At 45.2% G+C, this 27781-nt stretch overlaps 1 protein-coding gene across 6 annotated transcripts in view; it reads right to left on the reverse strand.

Annotated features, from left to right (window-relative positions):
* STK31 (serine/threonine kinase 31) overlaps nucleotides 1–27781 on the reverse strand; it is a 73744-nt gene that overhangs the window by 41407 nt on the left and 4556 nt on the right. For 5 of the 6 annotated variants that reach the window (XM_061585596.1, XM_061585595.1, XM_061585592.1 and 2 more), the window contains exons 2-9: nucleotides 26504–26542; nucleotides 26375–26427; nucleotides 26033–26131; nucleotides 15250–15324; nucleotides 14512–14670; nucleotides 12821–13176; nucleotides 2538–2733; nucleotides 1783–1898 (exon numbers count right to left, since the gene is read on the reverse strand). In XM_061585596.1, the coding sequence (XP_061441580.1) occupies nucleotides 1783–1898; nucleotides 2538–2733; nucleotides 12821–13176; nucleotides 14512–14670; nucleotides 15250–15324; nucleotides 26033–26131; nucleotides 26375–26427; nucleotides 26504–26531 (1082 nt within the window). In that variant the 5' untranslated portion in view covers nucleotides 26532–26542. The remainder of the gene's footprint in view (nucleotides 1–1782; nucleotides 1899–2537; nucleotides 2734–12820; nucleotides 13177–14511; nucleotides 14671–15249; nucleotides 15325–26032; nucleotides 26132–26374; nucleotides 26428–26503; nucleotides 26543–27781) is intronic. The other variant, XM_061585597.1, reaches the window with a different exon arrangement.

Genomic DNA, 27781 nt, shown 5'->3' on the forward strand with positions numbered 1-27781 from the left:
TAACACTTGTTTGTTGGTCTCATCCAAAGGTCGAGCAAGGCAAGAGTCAGTGGAGGGACTCATATCTGGAGATTTAGCTAGACGGGTATGTGATTCCGAGAAGGAACCCGGCAGTACAGAGGTAGGATCATGTGGGAGGTTACCAACTAATGAGTCTGTAGAGGCCATCAGGGTTCCATTACCAATACAGTCATTTAAAGACTTTGGGTGATTTAGATTTTGCCTTCCTGCTAGCTCAATTTCTGTGGCTAAATCCAACATCGCAGAATCATTCCCTATATTATGAGAATAAGCCTTTATAGGGAGGGACCAATCCAAAGGAGTAGTAGCAGCTTGCCATGTTTCCCTTTCGTTAAATTGCTGTAATGAAGTGGCATAAAAGTTCGTTATTTTTAGCTGTCCCTTTAATTCTATAGAAGTGTTTGCATCAGGCACTCTCGGTCGTCTCTGGTTCTTTGTTTTAAGTTTTTTTTCAGATAAACATTCAAAGGGAGGAGGAGATTCCAGAGCTTTCCTCTCTTTTCTTGTTAGGACCATAATATAAAATAAGAGGTTTTTTGGGTTTTTTTGTTTATCAGTCCAGCCGTTTACTTCTCAGCATTTCAAGGGCAATGAATAATATTGGCATTTCGCCACAATACAGTTTCAGTGAACCCTAATTCAATGTTGCTTGTTAGGATATAAAAGACATTCCTCTTAGAGTACTGTGGAACTGGGTTAATTTAGATAATGAGAAAAAATTCCTTGGACATATATCAAAGCTCACCCTGCCGCGACCAGGCCGGAACCGGAAGTCGGATCCTTAATTAAGAAGCAAATGGGGTGGGCTCTCCAGTCCCTCACTTAAAGAGGGACCAATCCACATGAGTCAATCCACTGCAGGGTCATTGTCATGCCCCTAGTAGTCTGGGCAGCAGTCACGGGAATGCCTCAAGCTGTTAGGAGGTAACTGTTGCTTTCCATCTCGTAATATTTACCCAGCAGATAGGGCAGGACATGCATTTCTGACAGAAAGCGGAGGTGACAGAAATAGAATTCTTGCCTGTAAGTCTGTCTTGCTACTTATAAGCTGTACCCAATAAAGTTGTGGCCTGCCTTCTCTCCTATGCCATTCCTCCCCCCCTGCTCCTACCTGTGGGCACAATACGCAAGTAAAACCTAAACTCTTACCAAGGTGAAGATGTAAACTTCAGGAGTACAAAGAAGTTTAGATAACATCCAGTCAGTGATTAAATATCAAGGCAGGTGTTGTCAGGTCATATGTACAAACCAAAAATAAGATGCCTTTAATCACCTAGCAAGTCCTGACCCACAGAATAGCTAAAAAGGACAACCATAACCTTGAATTCTCTGACAACAAGCTGCTGCTCTACTGAATTGATGATGATTATGATGGACTGCCTTCAAGTTGATTCCAATTTATGGCGACCCTATAAATAGGGTTTTCATGGTAAGCGGTATTCAGAGGGGTTTACCATTGCCTTCCTCTGAGAGACAGTGACTGGCCCAAGGTCACCCAGGAAGCTTCATGGCTGTGTGGGAATTCAAACCCTGGTCTCCCAGATCGTAGTCCAACACCTTAACCACTACACCATACTGGCTCTGAATTACAAGGACAAATTTTAAATACCTTTTTTTAAAAAGACAAATGAGCGAATTTTTTCTTCAAACAACACTAGATCAAGGTTTGAACTTTTAAAAACTTCTTAATCCTTTGAGTTCATCACAACAGAAACTCCTTGCTGGAGAAGATGTTTTAGTTCAGAAACATGTACAATATACCTAGCTTCTTTCAGCTTCTCGAACTTGGCAGCCAAGCTTCCCACTGTAGCTCCTACATACGTAGGCAGAGTGTTTTCTAAAAACTCAAGTGTTTCCTTGTAAGCATTCTTCTCCTTCTGCAATTGGATAAGAAAAGGAGACTTCTAGTATTAAACCATTTCTGCTAAACACCAAACAACATTTGCAGTTGGGAGTGCGAGTTGTGACGCGCACACAAGAGAGTTTTGCTTCATTCACTTGTATTTCACTAGCATGGAATATGGGAAAGCAATCTGGAAAACGGGTGAGTAGCACAATTGCCATCAAAATTTCATTCAACCAAAGATTCAGAGGGCAGCTTAACTCTTGCAGAGCAATCTCCAATTAGACTGGAAACACCCTGGAATTCTACTCTTTCAGGCTGTAATTCTACACACACCTATCCCAGAGGAAGGTTCACTGAATTCAGTGGGGCTTACTTCTGAATAGATATGAAGGTGATTGCACTCAGGCACCCAAATTTCCCACTTGCTAGGTTCGGCCAGCTGCATACCCTCTTGTCTGCTGAAAACAAGCAACAGCGTAACCACAGAAGGCATGAATGAGACTAACCATGGAGGGAGGAGACTTCTTTATCGAAGTACTTCTTCTTCAAGCTAGCATAGGAAAAAAATCCTGTGCATGTCAACTATATCAGCAGCCGGAGAAGCCAGCTCACTACTTCAGGGCTTCCAGGAAAATAGCTCCAGGATGCAGAATCATTCTGTTCACCATACCTCCAGATCACAAGTAAGCTTCTTCACTGTTAACTGCAATTCTTCACACTGATGGAGAAGATTCTGGTTCTTCACTTTGAAAGCTTCTTTCTCCTCTTTCAGCTTTTCGTTCTCCTCTATCAGCTTTTGATCTTGTTTTATTTTTTCCAGGCTAATGTTGGACACTCTTCTAAAGTCACAAGGTGCCATTTTCTCCCTAATGAAAAATAAAGGCAAAGTTCATTAATAGATTTCAGGACAATGTTTAAGAGATTCTCAATCCAAGATTTCGCACAGGCCACATTTAAGTGTCTGCTGGCATTTAACCGACTACCTTTATGTACTTAGCATTCCTGGGAAATGTAGCTTAGAACAACCTTCACCAACCAGGTGCCCCCCAAATGTATTGGACTACAACTCCCACCAATACAGCTGTGGTGACTGGTGATAATGAACCATTCGTTCTCACCTGAAAGGTGATTTTACTGGATGCCAGTCCATCACGTGGGTAATAGTCTGCCATCTGGAGTTCAAGGACAGGAAATGCAGTGAAGCTTACAGCTTGAGGAAGTAGTTAGGCGTTGCTGGCTTGCCGGCCCCAGTTCATTTTTGGACGTTGTCCACCAAGATGTGTTACTGGAAGGACCTGTGTGCAGACCTGCAGGAGAGGGAAAAAGCGACAGCGGCCCCGCCACAGGCCTCAGAAAGGACAATATCGCGGCCAGCAATGTCCTAACATAACTTGAGTCTACTTGTGATTATGATTGTTAAGTGTGAATGATTGTGGGGAAACACAAAGGGAAGCAACAGTGCTAAACTTAGTCATACAGTGCTAACTTAGACCTAGGTATCTATTATATACATATGAAAACTTTCAGTCTGCCGCTCTGGCAGATCCTCCTTCCCCTCCTAATGTGGATCTTTATCCTTAGAACGAATTAGTGGCTATGCCCCAATAAACTGAACCAGGTGGGCCGTGATGGACTGGCATCCAGTAAAATCACCTTTCAGGTGAGAACCAATGGTTCATTTTCCCTGGATGCCAGTCCACCACGTGGGACATACCAAAGCCGTCCCAGCTGGGTGGGTTGGGACAAGCCAACTAATAGGTGGAAACTGCTTGCTGCAGTACCCTTCTCCTGAAGGTGGCCTCGGCCAAGGCACAGCGGTCTATCTTAAGGTGTCTAATGAAAGTCGAAGGAGATAACCAATTTGCTGCTCTGCAGATATCTCTCAGGGAGGAATTGGTAGTGAAGGCCGCCGTGGCGGAGGCTGCTGTAGTGGAATGGACTGTTTTGCCCTGTGGCGGCATAAGGCCGCTGGCCTCGTAGACCATCCGGATGCAAGTCCTTAGCCAGCGTGCTAAGGTCGGTGTTGAGGCCTTTTTGCCCAGAGACTTGGAGTGTACAGATATAAACATTGCCTCCGTGGTTCTCAAGTCTCCTGTTCTATCTACGCACGTCCTGAGTGCTCTAGTGATGTCTAGGCAGTGCAGCTCTTTCTCCCTCAGGTGTACTGGTCTGGGGCAAAAAGACAGTAAGACTGGCTCCTGTTCCCTATGGAAGATCATGTTGACCCTTGGAATGAAGGAGGGTACCGTCCTGAGGACTGCCAAGTCACCATGGCAAATGCAGAGTTGGCGTGCAATGGAAAAGGGTGCCCAGCTCCGAGATGCGCCTGGACGACATGATGGCAATGAGGAACAGGCCCTTGTAGGTCTGGAGGTCAGGAGCTGAAGTGGGATGGTATCTAGTGGTTCAAAGGTCCTGTAGGACGTGTAGGACCTTTGTAGGTCCCATGGAGGGAAACAGTCAGTGATTGGAGGCTGTGAGGCCCCCACCCCCCTGAAGAAACGCTGGATCAGAAGGTTGCTGCCACACGGCTAACCGGAAGTGACTGGGAGAAAAACGGCAAGATGGCTGATGCCTGTCTCCTTGGCATAACACCCTTCAGACCTAATTGGAGGCCCTAGTGTGGGGATTCAAGGATATGCGGGACGTTGGCTCTGGAGGGGTGGATTCCCCTGGTTTGGCATCATCTGGCAAATGTCTTCCAGGTAGCCTAGTACAACCTTGTCCTGGAAGGTCTACATGTGGAGATAATGACAACGATGACCACTGGAATAAGGCCTGGCCTCCTCAGGGTTCTCCACTCAAGAGCCACACCGTCAGGCTCCACCCTTCTGGGCCTGGATGTCATAGTGGTCCCTGGGATAGGGGATCCGGCCTGTGGGGTAGTCTCCTTGGTTCTGCCACTGAGAGATTGAGAAGTTTCAGGAACCATGGTCTCTGTGGCCACCAGGTGAGCCCTTTCCTCCCTCACCTTCTGCAAGGTGCAACCTAAGAGATGCATAATTGGGAAGGCATAAAGAAGGCCCCTCAGCCAATGTTGTGAGGAAGCGTCTACTGCCTCCACTCCCAGAGCCCAGTATGTTGAGAAGAAGCAAGGCAGCTGGTGGTTCTGTTCTGTCGCGAAGAGATTTATCGCTAGTCGACCATATCTCTGCTGTATGTTGGCAAATATCTGCGGGTATAAAGTCCAATCCCATGGGAAAATCTGCTGTTGATCAGGCCAGTCCGCCGTGGTATGGGACTCCCCGCTGAGGTGTTCTGCTGTTCTGAACGAGATGTTGTGTTCTGCCCGCCTGACGAAGTATGTCCTCGTTGTTGAGTTGTCAGTGCAAATCAGGGTGTGGCTGAAAAGGAAAGGCTGGATGAAGTGAAGGAAAGCGAGACAGGCTGCTCAAAGTCCTAGCCAGTTGATGCTGTGACTTGCTTTCTCCGCTGACCAAGTGCCCTGGGTGTAGCGTGAGTTCTAGTAAGCTCCCCGTCCCAGCAGCCTGGCATCCGTGGTAATTACAGTTCTGGGTGGGTCCCTGAAGGGGGTACCTTCTAGGAGGTTGTCCTGCCTTGTCCACCATTGGAAAGACTGTTGGAACTCCTTGGACAGGAGGGTTCATTTGTGCCGGGACCTCGCAATGTCTGCCTGATACGGGAGCAGAGCCCACTGCAGGGAGTGTGTGTGGTGTCATGTCCAAGGAACTATCTGTGTGGTGGAGATGAAGAGCCCCAGCGAGGGTCATGATGTCTGCTGGATTGTTTCGATAGAGGATGGATGTCGTCTCCTTGATAGTCTGAACTCTCTGTGGGGAGAGGCATATGAGGCCAAACTCTGTGTCTGTCAGGACCCTCAGGTGTTACTGCTGTCGGAAGGGGGCTAGGTGACTCCCTTTGTAGTTGACTAGGAAGCCAAGATGGCTGAGGAGCCTCAGGGGTAGGTTGACATGATCCCGAGCGCACTGTAGACTGCTTGCCCGTATAAGAAGGTTGTGGAGCTATGGATAGAAGTGAATCTCTTGTAGCCGGACGTGTGCCACCACGGCTGCCCTGAACTTCGTGAATGCCCTCGGAGCTGAGGAGAGGCTGAAAGGGCAGGCCCTGTACTGGAAGTGGTGTTGGTGGCATCATCGATGTTGGTGATAGTCACCACGCTTGGAAGTGGGAGGAGGCTGGATTGGCCCACCCCGCAATTGGGTTGTGTACTGGGAGTTGTGGTTCTAGGAGTGTTGTGGGAGGAGAATCTGTAAACCCTTCCGCTCACTGCTTGCCTTTCCAACTGAAAAGACTGGTAGGAGTTCTAGAGGGCATATCTTCTCTGGCTTTGTCTGTTCTCCCATCATGTGGTCACCAGATAGGGCTTTCTTTTTTCCTTGGGGCCTATTACCACCTCCTTCAGGGTCTCATCGCCAAAAGGTTTACCTCCAGCAAATAGTCTGGTAGCGAGGTCTGCCATCGCTGTATTGTCTGCATCCCAGTGTTCTAGCCAGATTGAGTGGTGTGCCACGATGTCGGTGGACATGGATCCAGCTGTGAACTGAGAAGCATCCAGTGGCGACTGCAATAAAGGACGCTGTCATATGAAGCTTTAGTAGCAGCTTTCTGGCTTTCTCTGGGGTGGTGTTGGAAGCCCTGAAGAAAAGGGCATTAGCCTTGTGAGACCTTCTCAGGGTGTAATCCAACCAATGCTCTGTGGAGCCCTTGAGATGTGCCTCCCCTACTTTGGGAAGGATGCATCTTGACACGAGACCAAGGACTGGCCTGTCCACAGACGGGACTCGGAGAAGGTCCATGAAGTTAGGCTCTATGGAGTAGAGCCTGTTGGCCCTCCTAGTACAGGAGTGTAAGGGGGCATTCCATACCGCCACAGCTTTCCTGCAAATTGGGCCTGGCATTGAGGCGGACAGACAGGGTGGTGGTCGTTCCTGCTCTGCCTCCGCTGGGTTGCCCTTGTCAGTCCCTGGTTCCTCTGCTCCTAAGGCGACCCTAACTCTACTCCGAAGGGGAGAATAATTCGAGAAAGAGGCCCCAGTCTCTCCTCCTCTGGGTCTGTGCTCCAGTCTGCCTCCAAAAACTCCTGATCCGACAAGGGGTAGTGCCCCTGGAGGTGCTTGTAAGGCGTCCTTCCCTGGCTCTCCCTGTCAGGTTCCTACCTGCTCGTGGTTACTGCCTGTCTCTAGGCACCACCACGGACTCCACCAGTCTGGACCGCTCTCTCTTATGGTTTCTCTCCCCGCTCTAGCACAGATCTCAACAGATCCCCCTGCTAGGCAACCACCAGTAACGTCCCAATACTAGTATTCCCAGAGACTCTGAATACTGGTATTGTTATTCTCTTCACCGCTGCCACCATTTGTTACAGTTCCCCTTCAGCCTTGGTCATTACCTTACCCTCCCTTCTGGTCTGTGAAACCCCAGCCAAGGATCAGGCCTTTGGTAAACCAAATTAAGTATTTATTACAGATAACAAAGCTAACAAGATTAACAAGATTTCTTCTTAAGGCACATAAGCATATGGTTTTACTCAATACTAATCCGAACTCCACCTCCCTCCTGGCAAACAACTCTCTAAACCCCACCAAGCAACCCACTCAGTTCTCTTCTCCCCCCAGATTCCACTCTCACTCTTCCTTTTATACATTCAGCCATTTTAAACACTCAGCCAATCATCTCGCATTCTACTGCCCATTCACTCCCCCTCCTCTTTCACTCCACTTACCATGTATCTTCTAAAACAACAACACTTACCATATATACATTAATATAGGAACATCACAATGCTCCCCTCGAGGTCTGCCTCTTGACATGTCAAAGGGACTAGGAGACAATTCCCCTCCTCCTGAGGAGTGTGGGAGTTCCATTGAACGTTTAGGCTCATGTTTGGTTTTCCGCCCTCTAGTGGTGCCAGTGTTGGAATGGTGAATGGCTGCTGTCGTCTGTGCCAAGCCGGTGTCGCCAGCTAAGGAGCTAAATAAGGGCTCCTTGAGCGTCTCTAAGAGTTGGTCTGAGAAACTCCAATGGAGGTGCCTGGCTCAAAGATGAGCGGCTTGACAATCGCTGGATTCATCATCTGAGGCCTTTGAAATGGCAGTATTTTCTGTTTTTTGCCTTGATGGACCCGGCTCCTTGAGTGGTTGTGGTGTGGGTCCTTATGCCTGCTCCTCATGTCCCATGTATCTGGCCCTGTTAGTGGACTAACTGGAAGACCCCTTCTGATGTAACCTCCTGGCCTTCTTGGCCTTGGGCAGCTCTTGCCACATCCTGCTTGGTGGTGAGGGCTGCGAGGTGCCCTGATTAGCAGGGGGAAGAGTCTGGTTCGCGATAGACTGAGGGGCCTGAGCCACGGACAAGCAGGGCTGTTCTGATGCCATGTAGGGTGATTATGAGGAGCTGCTCCAGCTGCTGTGTTTGGCTAGGAAGGAGAGCATGTAGACCTGGAATGTGGCCTGGCCACCGTTGTCTGTGGCGACTCTACTCTGCTTGCTGCCGCGATTCGCTAGGGAGGAGAGTGTTGGGCTGGATTCAGGTGGCTGTCCTCTAAAAGGGCGACTATGCTCTGCCCACTGCTGCAATTGGCAAAGGGGGAGAGTGCATCAAACTGGGTGACAGTCAAGTGGCTATTTCCTGTTGAGGCTGGTTCTGCCCACTACCGTGGTATGGGGTGGGAGCTTTGATTTCTCAATGGTCACCAGCCACATTATATCCTGTTGATGCTTGCTCTGCCCACTACTGCAATTGGTATGGGGTGGGAGCCTTGATTTCTCAATTGTCACCAGCTAATGACCTCTATGGGGACTCCTTCACTCCAAGTGTTAAAGTGAGGAGGGGACAGAAAGGAAGGAGGAAAGCATCAGTATTGCTGGAAGAAGGGCAGCAGAGAGACTGCGCTAGTGAAAATAATTTTTTATTTATGTATATTTAGCAGCTAGTGTGGCGTAGTGGTTAAGGTGCTGGACTAGGATCTGGGAGACCAAGGTTCGAATCCCCACACAGCCATGAAGCTCACTGGGTGACCTTGGGCCAGTCACTGCCTCTCAGCCTCAGAGGAAGGCAGTGGTAAACCACCTCTGAATACTGCTTACCATGAAAACCCTATTCACAGGGTCACCATAAGTCGGGATCGACTTGAAAACAGTCCATTTCATTTTTTTCATACATATAAAATGTTTTTTATTTATATAAAAATGCATATATATATATATATATATATATATATATATATATATATATATTACCAGGACGGGGTGTTTTGAACCCGGTTCTGCCCAGATAGTGTAGAGAGAGTAATTCTATTACTCCCACTTGAGCTGCTGGCGTGGGCACTGCTGCCCCGCCAGATCTCTAAAGCAACCAACACTGGGGGGGGGCAGATGACAGGGGGCTGCTGAACAGCTGAGCACCCGACCACTGGATGACTAATCGCCGTGCTGCTCAGGAGCGGTCAGCTCCGGGAATCAGGAGAGCTGGTAGGGAACCTAGTGTGGCAACTGCGAAGGTGGAGGGGCCGCCCGACAGCTGATTGCAGCACCGCCAAACAGCTGATCATGGTGCTCCTTGGCCAGCTCTAGGAAAACAAGGAAGGGCTGGTGGGAAAAAACAGTGGCGGTAGCATGCAGCCATGGGAGTGAGTAGGGCAGCCAGCCCCAGGAGAGAGGGCTGTCGGTGAGGCTAGCAGTAGTAGCCGTGAAGGTAAGGGGAAACCGACCTCACAGCCACCCGCAGAAGACATGGTGTGCCTGCAGAAAAAGAAAAACAGCCCAGGAAAAAACTAGCTGTGGCAAGCGTGAGGAGGTTCATGACCACACGGCCCCGGTGGCTCCTAAAAGAGCTTTAGAAATAACAAAAATGGCACTCATTCACGCCAAAACTAAAGAAGGAAAAATCCTTCTTTAATAATCACAGGGGGAGGTTGGGGGGGGGAAGACAAACAATTCCTCACCCCACTGCCCAAGAACAGAGGGGGAAAGGAAAAACATGGAGAGAAGGAATGAAGAAAAGAGTTTAGTAAACACTCACACAGTGAGTAGGACTAAGACATCTACCTTGGACCAGGACAGGAAACGAACTGGGGCCAGCAAGCCAGCAATGCCTAACTACTTCCTCAAGCTGTAAGCTTCAGTGCATTTCCTGTCCTTGAACTCCTGATGGCAGACTACTACCCACGTGATAGACTGGCATCCAGGGAAAATGGGAGTTGTATGAGGTTGGTGAAGGCTGGTTTACATGCTTGGTTGGTCATTTGTACAGACAATCATTATATACATTTCCCCTAATGCTAATTACTAAACTATTATTGCTGTCCTTAAAAGAGCAACCACTATATAGTGTAAGAAACCAATTCTTCAAAAGATTATAATCACTCCACTGACTTTCCTTAAGGTTTGACTTTCCTTAGCAGATTTGGGATCAGATTATACATCTAACAGAAATCAAGCAATACATTTTTTCCTGGACTGTACTACCCTAGCACAGAAATGCTTGCTATTTTGCATACTACACCTTCCTACATGTAAAGAGCTAGAATGCCAAAGAAATAGACTGAAACTACTTATTTGCAGGAAGGTTCCTTTGTTATCTAGGGGAGTGCACTTTGTTCTGTGAAACATTCAGACATACAACAAGCCAATCATCTGTAGCGTAACATGACTTATTAGTGGAAATGTTTTATCACTTGATTCTGCCAACTGTACATGAACTAGGGCAGCAATGCGTAGTCACTAATATAGCACGTATTAAAAGATAAAAAGTTGAAACCTGTCATTATTCCAAGACGCCAAGAAGGCATTTGACAGAGTGGAATTGGGCTATTTATTAAAGATGCTGGACTGTTTGACCTTAGGAACAAAATTTAAAAGTAGAATCCAACTATTATATTGAAACCCCGTGGCACAAGTATTTGGGAACGGATATTTATCAGAAAGTTTCTTTTTATGTAGAGGAACCAGGCAAGGGTGCCACTTTTACCTTTACTCTTTGCTTAGCAATTGAACTTCTAGCTATTTCAGAGAAAACTCTTAAATCTATGGACTACAATACGGTTCAATTTCTACTAAAATTTTGCTATATGCATGGTATTATCCTAAACTAACTCTTGTAAATTTCTCATAAACATTTAAAGAACACCTTGGATGACTATGCAAAAATATCTGGATATAATATAAACCTTAAAAAAAATCTAAATGATATAGAGTTAGATGAAAACATGTAAAAAGAACTAATAGAAAGTATGCATGTACCCTGGACAAACAAATCTGTTAAATATTTGGGAATATGGGTTACTCATGATTTGTCACAAGTAATTAAAATCAATTTTGACCAACTCTACCAAGAGACCTGAAACTAGATATTGGAGCATTCTACCAATTTCATGGATGGGCAGAACAGCAATTGTTAAAATAAGATTTTAATGAGGTTGTTATTTCTATTCATGAATATACATGTATAGATTTCACAACATATCCTACCAGTATGGCGTAAGTTTATCTTGAATTTCATCTGGGTTAAAAAAAAAGACTAAAAGACCTATGTAGCAGCAAATGTTCCTATATAAAAACTGAAAATGGCAGAATGCATGTTCCTAATATACTGAATTATTATTGTCGTGTAAGAGTAGCACTCATTAAGGAATTGTATGAACTAGATATAGTTATAAGGTCAGAAAATCATATTTTAAATAGACAATCAAAAGCCATGACATGGTTTCAGGAAGCAAATTGGGAACAGACTGCCAATAAAGTACCTCTATATGTACTGGACAATTTGGGACAAGGTGAAGAATAAAACTACTCCAGTTTTATCTCCCCATACATTATTACTGTATGATGAATTTGGATCACATGTAAACGGTATACCTGGGAATTTATCATCATGGCACCAAACAGAATTGGATTGTGTCAAAAAATTAATATCCCGACAAGGGATTAAATCATATATAGAAGTTATCAATCCGATGTCTGATTTTCACCTGCAACTATATCAATATTTTCAAGTAACAGGGGCATCATATTGTTTATTAAGGAAATATGGACCTCTGAGGGAGGAAACAGAATTTGAAATCTTATTAATATCAGACTGTAATAAAGTTTAATTCGCAAGATGTACTCTCTAATAATGAACTGGGTAAGAAAACATACGTTTGTGAGAAAATTGGCTAGAGATCTTCAATTAACACTGACAATGGAAAAATGGAAATGGATATAGGCTAAAATACTACCACGGATCATATCTATAGATTTAAAGGAAAATTTCTTTAAGATCCAATACCAATGGTATTTGACCTCCATATAGACCTGCAAGGATATACCCAACACCATAAGATAAAAGCTGGAGGTGCAATATTGTCTATATATTTTGAAGTTGCCCAGTAATTTAAATTTTATTGGACCCTTATTTGAAATTTTATCTCAAAAATGACACCAAAATTTTATTAGTGAATTATTTGGAAGGTATAGTCCTGGAGACTGATTTAAAACCACCTGAATTGTACTGGTTGCAGCACAAGTAAATATTGCCAAAGCTTGGAGAAAGAAAACAGGGCTATCTATTCTAGATTGGTTTGAAAAGATCTGGAATATAAGTTAACATCTTTGAAATTTACATATTACATGAACAGATCATGACTAAGCAGGCTTGAGTCCCAGCATCCTTTAAAAGCATATATGATATCTAACTGTCACTTACTCGTCAAGAGAGCCAGTATGGCGTACTGGTTAGTGTTGGACTATGACCTGGAAGACAAGGGTTCAAATCCCCACACATCCATGAAGCTCACTGGGTGACCTTGGGCCAGTCACTGCCTCTCAGCCTCAGGGGAAGGCAATGGTAAACCACCTCTGAATACCGCTTACCATGAAAACCCTATTCATAGGGTCACCATAAGTCGGAATCGACTTGAAGGCAGTACATACTCATGTCAAACCATTCCTTACCTTAGAAAACACTTTCTATCGGTTTCCCCTTGTGACTTACTTGATAAAAGGTGTGTGGTTTGCAGCATTATTTTCATTCCTGCCATTCAGGGGCACACTATTACCAAAGCCCATCATTGCTCTATTGCATGCTGGAGGGTTGGCTCTGCTCGCCCACACCGGAGCTGGAGATTTTGCATTCCTGGATTGGCACAAAGAGGAATCCATTTTTGTATCACAGGTATTACTGTTTATGGGAGATTTGCATCTTTCAGCAAATCCTTTCTTAGCCATTTCTTCCCCAACATCCAGTTGGCCACACTTGACCTGGGTCACAATGGTACCATCTTGGTATGTGGCTTTGATTTTTATTTTTATTTCCTTTTCAAAGATCAAGCTGTTCAGAAACATCCTGCCCTGCAAAATAAGTTTAGAAAGCATTATGAAATAGTTCAAAATCATGGCTGTGATGTACACTCAACACACATTTGTAATTGTGCTGTACTACTAGAAAATGTATCTGGCAGGCACAGATATTAACCATCCTAATATTTGATTTTTTTTAAAAAAATAAGTTTTTAGTTCTTCTGACTGTAGAGGAGCCCAAAAAATATCTGGGCCCTACTCAGTAAAATCTGAGAAGCTGGAACAAGGGCTAAGAAAGACTTCCAAGAGCCAAGGCCGTGGCTTCACGAGTCTGCATTGCATTTGATCCTTAACCCAGGACTAGCAGAAGCAAAGTCACATATTGAAAAAGCAAGTGTGCAAAGTTGTAACAAACATTTTTATTGCTTCAATGCAGAATACACCAAGTCACCTTTATTGTCACATTAAACATGAATTGACATTTGTGTTTTCTGCATTTTACCAGTATTCGCTCATCACACTTACAAGAAATACAGTAATAATCCACACACAATAGTAATCCATATAGCAAGACAATATGGTTTATTTTGTACGAGTCTTGGCCTCACACTCTCCCCCACTTGCATGATTGGGAGGATAAGCTTTTGCTACAACTTTTCCTTAATTGCAATTGGTAGCATTGTCTCATGCAACAAACTGCAGTTAACACTAACTACAGTTAATTTCAAACAAGCCTACTGAGAGCCCATGTGGTGTAGTGGCTAAGGTATTGGACTATGACCTGAGAGACCACGGTTCGAATCCCCACATAGCCATGAAGCTCACTGAGTGACCTTGGGCCAGTCACTGCCTCTCAGCCTCATGAAAATCCTATTCATAGGGTTGTCATACGTCACAATCGACTTGAAGGCAGTACATATATACTTCAAATCATGGGCTTGTTGAAACTCTCCATAGTAAGCGTTAACCACAGTTCTCCATTCAGAAGACACAGTAAACCCTTGTAAGCCATGCAAGAGGACAGGACAGAGGAGCATACGAGCCCAAGGTTCACTGCAGCTGGGGTACACCTTATTGTGACATGCAAATCTGCCTGTTTAATTCTAAATGACAATGTTCACAATTAAAATGGGGGACAAGTTATTATCTCTATCAACCTACATTTTACAATGAAAATGTAAGTGTCAGCTTATTTCAAGGTTTCTAGAGGAACACAAAAAAATCTCAAACTGGGGCATTTGATTTCTTTTGCTTGATAGTTGCAAAATTGATGTTTTTCTTCTTTGTTTCAAATATGAGCATCTTCTATAGATTTCCACTCCCACCCCCACCAATGTAAACTGCTTGAACTAAACAGTTCATACACACGTGAAAAGTCTGGCTCACCTGGTCAAACTGGTTTAAATCTTGATTAATTGAAATCTGTAATCCCCACAATCTGTACTTTTTTGCCGCACTAGGAAACTGCAAGTTTTCTGGAATCTCAACTATTTCTGATCGACTGAGAACCTCAGAATTTCCATAGTCAATATATAATACCCGGCACTGTAACAAAATAAATGTAAAGTAAGAGCCAATTGCCTATTGAAGCTATAGCTTCTGATAGTAACAGTGCAATCCTAAACATGTCTACCCAGGAATAAATCACACTGAGTTCAATGGGACGTACTCCTCACAGATACATGCATGCAGGATTAGAGCCTAAGTTTGGGACACATGTATAACTAAAGAAATAGTTAAGAATCTGATCCAAGGTAATCAATACCAAAGAGGAATAATTACAGAAAGTTATCAAGTTAAAACAATATTTCCAGTCACATCTACCTATGAAAAATAGAGGTAAACAGCCCAAAGAAAAAGCAGTAATCCTATGTTATCTGAGTGGTATGTTTGCATCTTATTAATTCAACACCAAGTTATCTGTTCTTTAAAATGTTGTACCAAAACAAGGCAAAAGAATGGTGGACTAGATGGGCCAATAGTCTGGTCCAGAAGGGCTTGTCCTTAGATTTGCAACCATAAACACGTATAACCCCTTATGAACCAAGATTTGAAGTTAAAAGCTCACAGACTGTATTTCCAAAATCAGTCTAAGTGGCTCTTCATTCAGAAGGTGTTCCTTGCCTTTTCATCATTGATAATCTTCAGCACTTTACATCTGTACCAGCATTTATCTTCAGAAAAGCATCCGCCATAGATCTGCAAATTAAAACAAAGCAGGTCATCAGTTATTTTTCTCCAGATATTTGTAATTCAGTGATTTATACAGGAGCATGCAGGTGGCAGTCAACCTTACGGATAAAGACAGAGGTGCCTTGTGAAGCAGACTTGAATATTCAAATACATCTATTTGTATAAAAGAATGCAGTATAATTAGGAATGTCAGCAAATTCTGATGAAAACAGAAACAGGAGTGGAAATTGCTGATTATTTATTTATTGAATTTGTTGATCGCCTATCTGGCTGACCATCCAGCCACTCTAGGCAATGTACAAAGCAAAATGATACAAAAACAACAACAGATCTAAAAAACTAAACAATGAAATAACACCTAACCAGCATTAAAAATAACAGAATACAACCAAACAAAACAATAAGAACAAGGAGAACAAGTGCAGTGAATGTGATCAGTATTTGAAAACGAGGACATAAGAAGAGCCTGCTGGATCAGGCCAGTGGCCCATCCAGTCCAGCATCTCGCTCTCATTGTGGCCAACCAGATGCATACCGGAAGTCCGCAAGCAGGACCCGAGTACCAAGAGCACTCTCCTCCCTCCACCCCTACGGTTTCCAGCAACTAGTATTCAGAAGAATACCACCTCTGACCATGGAGGCAGAGCATAGCCATTGTGGCTAGTAGCCTTTGACTCCCTGATCTTCCATGAATTTGTCTAATCCTCTTTTAAACCTTCCAAGTTGGTGGCCATCACTGCCTCCTCTGGAAGCAAGTTTCACAGCTGTGTGAAGAACTACTTTTTTTATTTGTGCTGAATCTTCCAGCATTTAGCTTCATTGGATGTCCACAAGTTCTACTGTTATGAGAGAAGGAAAAAGCTTTTCTCTAGCCACTCTCTCCATGCTGTGCATGATTTTCTAGACTTCTATCATGTCCTCTCTTACCTGCCTTTTCTCTAAACTAAAAAGCCTTAAATGCTTCAACCTTTCCTCATAGGGGAGTTGCCCCATCCCCTTGATCATCTTGGTTGCCCTTTTTGAACCTTTTCCAACTCTACAATATCCTTTTTGAGGTGAGAAAATCTGCTGTTGCTGCTTTCAGTCTGCCAACGATACGTAATCTTTTCTGCTGCTGAGGTTTTCTGCTGTTACTACATCTGTTTTATGGGTTCTGTAATGGTTTTACAATAATGCATTGTTTGTTTTTATTCCATTCCTTTGGCTCTTACCTTTCTGTAAATAGCTTAGCAACTTTTTGTAGGAAAATATCTGAAGGAAGTAACTCCCATGCAAACTGTTTACTGACCTTATGTGATGCTACTACTGAGTAGATCCATGAGAATGTATATTTCTTGAATGTGAAATGACATTTTTCAATCCTTTGCCCCACCAAAATATTTTAAGTTGAAAAACAATAAACATTTACATATACCAAGAATTCCTTCCCTTTGTATGACAATATACACAATATCACTAGTACAAATATGTAGCAGTACAAATATGTACTGTCTCTCTTGAGACAGCTGAAGTCCCTGGTAAGTGCTGCAAGGACCAGGACCCCCTGCCTGACCCTGGCTCGAGAGAGAGGCTGCAGTCAATCTGGCAGTCTCTTGCATCAGCTCCTGGCTGGGTCAGGAGGCATAAAAAGCCCAGCTGCCCTTGGGCTGCGGGTTTGCTGCTGGCGGGGTCAGCACCAAGGGGTGACACCAAAGGGGATCACTCCTTGGGAAGTCCCAAGGGCAAGGGCGCAACCCTCCCTTTTTTAAACCAATCTAGAGAAGATTGGTAGTGGGGAGGGCATATGGTGCATGTGTAGTTCCTGGGCAGGGTGAGAGCCTGTGCAGTGAACTGAATGATAGGAGAAAGTTGCCAGATGCCTTCAGAGTGACAGTCTGCAACTGGCAGAAGGCTGGCCCTCCCTGGGTGTGAGATGGGGGGGGGAGTAGATGTGCCCTGTGTGAAAGATATTAAGTGGGTCTGACTGTTCCCAATTCTCTCAGAGGCCTACTGGGATATCAAATGTTTAGGAGGAGCCTTAGTAAGGAGGAACATGCATGCCACCACCCCTATTTCAGTGATCATGGGTAGAAGGAAGTATAACCATGGAGCAGTGGTGAACTACCACAGAAGACGAGGGCAAGGCTATCTATGCCTTGTTTCTTGCTCCCACTCCTCTCATGGATGGGTTCCTCGTTGCTCATCTGCTGTGCCCACTAGCCTATGTTTGTTGTTGTTTAATACCAGATCGGTACAGAATACGATCACACTCATCCATGGTTTGATCGTGGATTATTATTATTATCTTTATTTATACCCCGCCCTTTTCCCAAAACTGGAACTCAGGGCGGCTTACAACTAAAATGGGTACATATAATTTGGACATATAAAAATCTACATTTAAAATAGAATTAAACTCATTACACAGCATTAAAACAATTAAAACAATTAAACATCACCTAAAAATACCTAAAACCAATTTAAGAATAATGTAATCAAACAGTAAAACAATATGGGATACCTCTAGAAGTCCTGTCTTAAACAACTTCTACTCCAAAAGCCTGCTGGAATAAATAAGTCTTCACCTGTCGACGAAAGGACAGTAAAGAGGGGGCTATTCTTGCCTCCCTCGGAAGAGGCCCGGGTAGGCTCATATAGGGAGATACGGTCTGACAAATAGCCTGGGCCTAAGCTGTGTAGGGCTTTATAGGTCAAAACCAGCACTTTGAACTGTGCCTGGAAACAAACTGGCAGCCAGTGGAGCTTTTGCAACAAGGGAGTTGTATGATCCCTGTAGCCAGCCCCAGTTAGTATCCTAGCTGCCGCTCGTTGTACTAATTGAAGTTTCTGAACAGTCTTCAAAGGCAGCCCCACGTACAGCGCATTACAGTAATCTAAACGGGATGTAACTAAGGCATGTATCACCATTGCCAGATCAGGCGTCTCCAGGAACGGGCGCAGTTGGCAAACTAGTCTTAACTGAGCAAAGGCACTCCTGGCCACCGCAGAAACCTGGGCCTCCAAGTTTAAAGCTGAGTCCAGGAGCACACCCAAACTGCAAACCTGTGTCTTCATGGGAAGTGTAACCCCATCCAGCACAGGCTGAATCCCTATTCCCTGATCTGCCCTTCGACTGACCAGGAGCACCTCTGTCTTGTCTGGATTGAGCTTTAATTTGTTCGCCCTCATCCAGCCCATCACTGATGCCAGGCACTGGTTCAGAACCAAGACAGCTTCCTTGGCATTAGGTGGAAAGGAGAAATAGAGTTGGGTGTCATCAGCATACTGATGGCACCGAACCCCAAATCCCCGGACAACCTCTCCCAGTGGTTTCATGTAGATGTTAAATAGCATGGGGAACAAAACTGAACCCTGAGGGACCCCACAGGCCAACAGCCAAGGAGTTGAGCAGAAGCTCCCAAGCGCCACCTTCTGGGTTAGCCCCTCCAGGAAGGAATGGAGCCACTGTAAAATAGTGCCCCCAAGACCCATCCCAGCAAGGCGGCCCAGAAGCATACCATAGTTGATGGTATCGAAAGCTGCTGAGAGGTCCAGTGGAACCAACAGGGACACACTCCCCCTGTCCAGTTCTCTGCGTAGGTGATCCACCAAGGCGACCAAAGCCGTCTCTGTCCCATAGCCAGGCCTGAAACCAGACTGAAATGGGTCCAGATAATCTGTTTCATCTAGGAATCTCTGGAGCTGGGAGGCCACCACATGCTCTATTACCTTGCCCAGGAATGGAATATTAGACACTGGCCGATAATTACCCATTATAGAGGGATCCAGGGAGGGCTTTTTCAACAAAGGCCTTACAACTGCCTCCTTTAGGCACAGTGGAACTCTGCCTTGATGTAAGGAGGCATTAACCACTCCCCTCACCCAATCAGCCATTCCCCCTCTCACACTTTTAATAAGCCAGGAAGGGCAAGGGTCTAGCAGACATGTGGTGGCTCTCACTTCTCCAAGGATCCTGTCCACATCCTCGGGCTGTACAAGTTGAAAAGAATCCATTAATATTGGACAAGCAGGAGCCACAGTTACATCCCCTGAGACTGTATCAATTATAGCGCCCAAGTCGGAACGAATCTGAGCAATTTTGTCTGCAAAGTGCTATGCAAATTCTTGACAGCGGGCTGTTGAGTGGTCTATATTACCCTCTCAAGGGCCAGACTATAACAGACCCCTGACCATTCGAAACAGCTCTGCTGGGCGGCTCCCCGCAGACGCAATACAGGCAGAAAAGAATAATTTCTTTGTTGTCCTCACTGCCATAGAGTAGGCCTTCAGATATGCTCTGGCCTGCATTTGATCAGACTCGCTCCGAGTCTTCTGCCAATGTTGCTCTAGTCCCCGTCTTGTTTGTTCATCACCGTCAGCTCCCTGGTAAACCAGGGGGCTGGTTGGGCTCCACTCTGTGAGAGGGGACGTTCAGGAGCGATCGTGTCCACCGCCCTGGCCATTTCCCCATTCCAGAGGTCAACCAGAGCTTCGACAGAATAGTCTGCCAAGGTGACGGGAAAATCCTCAAGAGCCATCAGGAAACCATCCATCTTCTGAGGCGGACCATCCTAATTGGTCCCCCACCCCTGCAGAGGTTCTGAGTCCCAGTAAGTCTAAACCCAACCAGGTAGTGATCTGTCCATGACAACGGAACTACAGAAAGTTCCTCCACACCAAGATCACCATCATCCCATCCAACACGGAAAAAAAGGTCCAGAGTGTGGTCAGCCACATGAGTGGGACCAGATAATACTTAGGACAGACCCATGGTTCCCATAAAATCCTAAGCCGCTCCCGACAGAGCGGACTTGGCATGGATGTTGAAGTCCCCCAGCACCACAAGCCGAGGGGACTCCAACACCAACCCCGAGACCACCCCGGCCAGCTCAGGAAGGGAGACTGTTGAGCAGCGGGGTGGGCAGTAAATACTAGCTAGCAGGCTCACTGAGGTACTGCAAAGACGTGAGTCTGCAAAGACATAAGTCTAGGTCTGCAAAGAGTAAGACTCACACTGAAATTCCAAAAAGAAAACTAACAGCAGACAACAGCTGAGATGCTGTAAGTAGGCAGCAGCATTGGATTGTACTGAGAGGAACTGATGCTGTAACATCTGAATGACTTCTGGAAGTTCTGGATCTCTCCATCTAAACTCTATGGAATCTTTCTGAATGCTATCAATTGAAGGTGACCTAGCCAAGGTTCCCTCAGGTGGGGTGGCTGGTCCAGATTTGCTGTATGGTGATTCAACAGAAGGACGATACTGCAGTTGTGGGCAGGGGTCTGCGTAATTGGAGGCTGGGCCTGCTGCATAGCTGGCCCTCTGGAAGGTCGCTGTTGTATTCCGTGTGCCGTGCTGACTGCCTATGTGCTGTAAGGGTATGGAGTCGACACCAGGGGAAGATGGGGCTGTGCTAGTGGGATATGTGCCTGTATGTGCTGGTTGAAGAGGGTCCCCCTGACTCTGGCTGAGACTCCTTATAGGGGCTTCTGATATACTCTGTCTTCGTAAATAAGATCTACGTGGTGCTCTGGAGACTGCAGTGCCCTTAACTCATAGCCTAGGTGGCTATGCTGGCTGATGTAAGAAGCCTGGGATCCAGCTGCTAGGCTTCCAGGTCTCTGCAGGGTGGCCGTGGCATACAGTTCCTCGAAATAGTTGCGTAGGTACCGATGGTGGAGCTCAGCTGATGGATGGGCGAGGAGGAGATGTTGGACTGGATGGTGGGCAGCGAGGTGACCCAGATGTACTAGTTACAATGACTGCCCCAGGAAGAAATACATGGAGCCCATTTTTCACCAAAGTAACTTGACACAAACCCACATCCATTTCTTCTGCACACATTATCTGTTGATGGATCCATTTCGGTGATGTCCAGTAGCTTAATTACCCACTCAATTGGTGCAAATTTTAAGTGCATGTCTTCAAATGCCATGCCCCTACGTCCATGAGCTCAGGGATCTGTTTTGCTCAGCTTCCCATCTGATTGCGAAGCAACAGGAACACTAAGCCTTTTTCTCTCTTCCTACAGATGCTTGTCTCTTGTGAAGTACTGGCTTTATCCTTTACTTTGTCCATCCATGAGGGACCTGTCTGCAAGTAAACAAGAGTTTGGGGCTTTGTAGAGATGCAAGATGAGAGCAAGATGAAATGATGTCATTGAAATTCCTATGAAGTTTTCCCTCACAGGGCTGTTTGTGAGGAGAGCATCCACGCTAAGGAACTCGTGGCTTGAGGCAATAATAACAGCAACATGAATTCATGGCTGCTGAGGCTTTCCCACCTTCCAGCTCTGTGAGGGGGAAAAAGGTGGAGGGGGGGAAGACAGTGACGCCTCAGGCCCTCACGAGGAGACCAACAAGTAGGGAGGGAGGCCGCCCACCTGTTCGCCCAAGTGCCTCCTTCTCCTCCTCCTCGGCACACCTCGCCTGGCCTCTTTCCCCACCCGCAGCCCGCCCAGGCAGTGGATGAAGGTGCTGATTTGGTGTTCATTACTGAGACCTGGGTGGGTGAGCTGAGAGTTGATCTGACCTAGCTTTGCCCACCTGGATACTCAGTGGAACATCAGCACAGGCTGCAGAGACAGGAGGGAGGAGTTGCTGTGGTCTACAGAACTGCCATCTCTGTCACCAGGAAACCATTCTGTCTTGGAGCTGGCTGTGAGGGCCTGCACCTGGTGTCGGGCCAAGGAGACAGGAAAATAGGGTTGCTGCTGGTGTACCGTTCACCCTGCTGCACAGCAACTTCTCTGACAGAGCTGGCAGAAGACATCTCGGCTGTGGTACGGGAGGAGCCCAGAATGATAGTCCTGGGTGATTTCACTGTCCATGCTGAGGCTGCCTCTAGTGTTCCAACTCAGGACTTCATGGCCTCCACGACAACCATGGGGCTGTCTCAATTTGTCACCGGCCCAACACATAGGGCAGGGCACACCCTCGACTTGGTTTTTGCTTCAGATGGAGGAAGGGGTGGTCTGGAGATGGGGGGGATGTCATCCCATTGTCATGGTCAGACCACTTTCTGGGGAAGTTTAGACTTATGGCTCTGATCCACCCCTGCAGAGGGGGTGGACAGATTAAGATGGTCCGCCCTCAGAGATTAATGGAATCCACTGGACTCCTGAATGCCCTGGGGGAGTTCCCAGTAGATAGAGCAGGTGACCCTGTTGAAGCCCTTGTCACGGTGTGGGAAACGCGTCAGGCTCTTGACATGGCTGCCCCCAAGCGCCCTCTGCAGCATTGTGGAGCCTGGTTTGCACCTTGGTACACCACTGAGCTAAGGGCAATGAAACAGACTGGACAACAGCTAGAGTGCAAGTGGCAAAAGATGTGCTGTGTGGCTGATCGGGCATGTGTAAAACATCATAATCATGCCTACTGTGTGGCGGTGAGGGTGGCAAAGGAGGCCCACTTCTCTGCCACCATCGCATCCTCAAGTAGCCATCTATTTATTTATTTATTTATTATTTCAATTTATATACCGCCCTTAGCAAAATAGCTCTCAGGGCGGAGCTAGTGGAGCTTTTCCATACTGTCAGGGGTCTGTTGACATCAACTCCAGGAAATGGAGTTTTAGATCCTTCGGGCGCCCAATGTGAATTATTTGCAAGGCACTTTGAGGATAAAGTTGCTCACCTCCGTAGCAAACCTGATGCCCCATCCACATCTAGTGTAGTCCCCAGTGAGGTGTCCAGTGCAACGTCTGCTGCAACGTCTTGGGAACAGTTTCAGTTGATGTGGCCTGATGATCTGGACAAGGTGCTTGCGATGATGCAGCCAGCAAAGTGTCCTCTTGACCCTTGCCCTTCTTGGCTTATTAACGCTTGCTAAGGAGTTTGACCAAGTGGATTTAGGGTGTTGTCAATGCATCATTGCAGGAGAAAGTTGTTCCACTCACCCTGAAAGAGGCAGTGATCTGACCGCTCCTGAAAAAGCCCACTCTGGACCCATCGGTTTGTGACAATTACCGACCAGTCGCAAATACCCCCTTCTTAGGGAAGGTGACTGAGAGGGTTGTAGTGCAGCAATTGCAAGTACTCTTGGATGAAACAGATTATCACCATCTATTCCAGTCTGGGTTCAGGCCTGGTTATGGGACTGAATCACCCTTGGTCGCCCTGATGGATGACCTTTTATCAGGAGAAGGACAGGGGGAGTGCGACCCTGTTACTCTTACTTAATCTCTCAATGGCTTTCGATACTGTTGACCATGGTATCCCTCTGGGCCAACAAAGTGAGATGGGTATTGGAGGCACTGTTTTACAGTGGTTCTGATCTCCAAGATCATTTTCAGATAATAGTATTGGGTGACTGTCTTTCGGCCCCCTGGCAGTTGTGCTGTGAGGTCAGGGTACCATCTTGTCCCTCATGCTGCTTAACATCTATATGAAGCCCTTGGGAGTGGTCATCAGAAGATTTGGGGCAAGGTGTCAATACCCAGCTCTGTAACATCTGAATCGGTAGAGGTTGTGCAAACCCTGGACTGGTGCCTGGACTCGGTGCTAGGCTGGATGAGGGCCAATAAACTGAGTCTGAATCCTAGCAAGACAGAAATGCTGTGGGTTGGTGGTTCCAGATAATTGTTCAGTTGCATGCTTTGGATGGGGTCGTACTCCCTCTGAAAGAGCAGTTCCATAGTCTGGAGGTACTCCTGGATCCATCTTTGTCACTAGAGGCCCAGGTGACCTCAGTGGCTAGGAGTGTCTTTTACCAGCTTTGGCAGGCAAGACAGTGGCTGCCATCTCTGGACCGGGACAGCCTGACCACTGTTGTCCATGCACTGGTAACCTCCAGGCTATATTACTGTAATGCACTCTATGTGGGGCTGCCCTTAAGGTTGGTCCGGAAGCTGCAGCTGGTGCAAAATGCAGCTGCAAGACTGCTCACTGGGGCAGGGTATCACCAACTTGTTCAAGGTTCTAGTTTTGGTGTACAAAGCCCTATACAACTTGGGACCAGGATACCTGAAAGACCGTCTTCTCCCTTATATATCCAGTCGATCACTGCACTCTGCAGGTGAGGGCCTCCTGCAGACATCATCTTATCAGGAGATCTGTTCTACATTACATAGGAAACGGACCTTTAATGTGGCAGCATCTACCCTTTGGAATTCCCTCCCCTTAAATATTAGACAAGAGCCATCTCTGTTATCTCTGTAGGGGCCCGCTTTACAGCGCTTCGCTTTACAGCATTCCGCTAATACAGCGGTTGTCAATTGCAGAAAGGCCCCACTCCTACGGCGCTTGTTCCGCTTTTACGGCGGTTTTTGCTCGTTGCACACCATTTTCGCATCATTTTTGCACAACGAGCACCATTATCTTCAATGCGTTCCGCTTTACAGCGGGGGTCCAGAACGTAACCCACTGTATGAGTGGGGCCCTACTCTACTGAAGACCTTCAACAAGCCTTTTAAGTTGATACCTTATCCCAGTCTGCCTCTGTGTTGAAACTGCTTTTTAATATGTTTTTAAACCCTCTTTTTTAAAAAACAATGTTTTCAAACCTTTTTTAAAAAGATGTTTTTAAAGATGTTTTGTTTTAATATATTTTAAAGTCTGTTTTTATGATGTTTTAAAGTGTTTTTAGTGCTTTTGTTTGCCGCCCTGGGCTCCTACTGGAAGGAAGGGCAGGATATAAACCAAACAATAAATAAAACCCTACAATTCTCTCTCTAAAGTAACTTGAGAGGATTGTAATATCAATACATAATTTAATAAATTAAACATTCTGGGAATACCGGAATCAGATCAGTACGTAATTATCATTATTATTAAATTTATTACCCACCCTTCACCAGAAAGTCCCGGGGCAGGTCACAACAATAAGAAATACATTATTAAAAACAGTTTAAAACAGATTACATTCACAACTAGAGAGGCTCCTAAAAATATATATCTTTAGTATATGATGAAAGTGAAGATGTCAAAGCACCTCTGTGGGGAAGCAATTCCACAATTTATGGGCTGCCACAGAGAATGCCCTCTCCCAGGCCACCACCACCCCAATCTTCTGAGGGCAGTGGAAGTAGCAAGAGGGCCCCTTATGCCAATTTCAACACTTGAGAGGATCTGTAGGGAAGAAGTGTGGTCTTTCAGATAAAGATCACTCTTAAGAAGTTGTGACCTTAAAGGCTTGTTGCATTGGCATTATGCAATCTCATTTATTCTTTGAAAAATAGGAACATATTGCATGCTTTTCTGTCAACATTAATTCAAGGACTGACCATCCTTTTAGATTATATGATAACCAAAAGGAACAACACAAGAGCCAGTTTGCTCACAGCAGCACAGGATCAGACACAGCCCTGTTACTGCTTTGGTTCCCTTGCTCAGGTAATGAGATCACACCAGGCAGCTGCAGTCATCAGTACCTTAATTCCAATGCTCAGCTAATACCCCTGAGCATAATAGGAGCTCCACACAAGGCAGGTTTTCAGAGCAAGGGAAATGCAGAGAAAAGTGAAGGGGTGCTAGCACCTCCTTGCCAGTGGTGGCAATAGCCCCTTGAATTTCCCCATTTGCCTCAGGCAACATGCTGTTGTACTTGTTGCATTGAAAGCCAAGGTGAATAATACCACCTGCCAGGAATACAATCAGTCTTTAACAGCAAGCACAACATTTAATCACAAAGCACAACTGTGCTGTCCAAATATGCATGCTTCGAAGTGCAAATTCAAACAGTGTCTACTAGATGTTCTTATATTCATGCAAATCTAGAATGTGCATGTACAACTTACCTTGGTAAGATCAGGATTGCCAAAGACTGGGTTGGCTTGAGGACAGATTTCAGCTAGAGCACAGCCAGTCTTCAAGATGTCACTATGTCTATTAATATTCTAAACAACACAAGTTGAAATCAGAGTCAACACTTACATGGAAGGCTTTTTGCACTACTAATACTGAAGGGGTACAAATTTAAGTGTGCTAATAAAACTATGGACAAAGACTTGTTTTGCTCAAATCTCATGATTCAGTATGTCGATTTTGGATAGGATAGTCAGTCCCACTGAGCAATAGTTATTCCAATTCCACTTTATTCAGCTGTCTTTTCACCACACCCCACGCAATCTTGACCTTACCTGTGCCCAAAATGTTACAGCATCTTCAACATGACAGCTGACTACAGTTTCAACTGTAGGGAAAAAGAATTAAAGTTAATTCATTATTTCAGCTTTAAAAAAATAAAAAGTATATCTTAGTATGTGTACCTTTATTATATGCCAAATCCTCCTCCATATCAGCAAAATCTAGAACACAGAAACAATCCATAATCAGAAAAATGGCTTACAAAGCAATAGTCAAAAGCAGAGTGTCATGTTGATTAAATGTAAGATACACTTATTTTAGTAACATCTAAAGACTGTGGAGTGTGAATTTTACATCACCATCCTCCCTCTTCCTATTCCAGGACTTTCATCAGTTACCACTACCTCCAGGAAGTTCCAGGCTCCACAGACTGTCCAGCAGCCTAGGTGAAGAAATGCTTTACCTCTTGGGGATGAAAATATCTGGTGCTACCTGGATGCTTGGGAAGGGGGATTTCCTCCATGGCCACTGCAGAACCTCTAGAGGGCAGCACTCAGAGTAGCTGGACATCTAAGGACCAGGGACATTTTACAGCATCATCCTCCACTATCTTCATTTAACAATCACAGAATCATAGAAGAAGAGAGTTAGAAGGGGCCTATAAGGCCATCAAGTCCAACCCCCTGCTCAGTGCAAGAATCCAAGTTAAAGCATACCCAACCGGTGGCTGTCCAGCTGCCTCTTGAATGCCTGCAGTGTTGGAGAGCCCATCATCTCCCTAGGTAATTAGTTCCATTGTTGTACCGCTCTAACAGTTAGGAAGTTTTTCCTGATACTGTATACAAACATCAATTTCCATTACCTTTAAAAAAACTATCTTTGCCTATTAATTTTCTTGTACTGGCAGCCAATCTTGAAGGCCTGTTCTCATGTAGAAAGCAGGTTATGCGTGTTTTTAATTAATACCCATACTCAGCTTTATAAAAACTTTTGCTCAAAAGAGAGATCAAGGAAAAACAAAGCCTTATATATACCATTCTACTCCCTTGAAGGCTCTAACAACTTTGATCAATCACCTCAAAGTGTTTACATTAATACCTTTTTAAAAAATGCATTAAGTTTTAACTCATTATAATCTTATCAAAATGTCTCCATCTCTAATGAGTGCTAGAGATCTTAAAATATGACAAATTCTGTATAAATATCCAAAAGAAGCCACCCTGAAATTTGCCATTCTTGCCAATATATTAGATCCATCAGTTTGAGCTTCTACAACTTACAGGATTTGAAATTTAATGTATGTGAACTCAAACCAACATTACCTATTTTAATATAAATTTAATATCTCTAATTGTCATACAAGACACTCAGCTGGGCACAATCAGACATATACATAGAATGTTGTACAGGATTAGTAATCCAATCAGAACTGCAGGAATGCTTTCCCCCCAAGAATTTTC

Source organism: Rhineura floridana, chromosome 10, assembly GCF_030035675.1.
Source record: "Rhineura floridana isolate rRhiFlo1 chromosome 10, rRhiFlo1.hap2, whole genome shotgun sequence".
Taxonomy (NCBI): domain Eukaryota; kingdom Metazoa; phylum Chordata; class Lepidosauria; order Squamata; family Rhineuridae; genus Rhineura; species Rhineura floridana.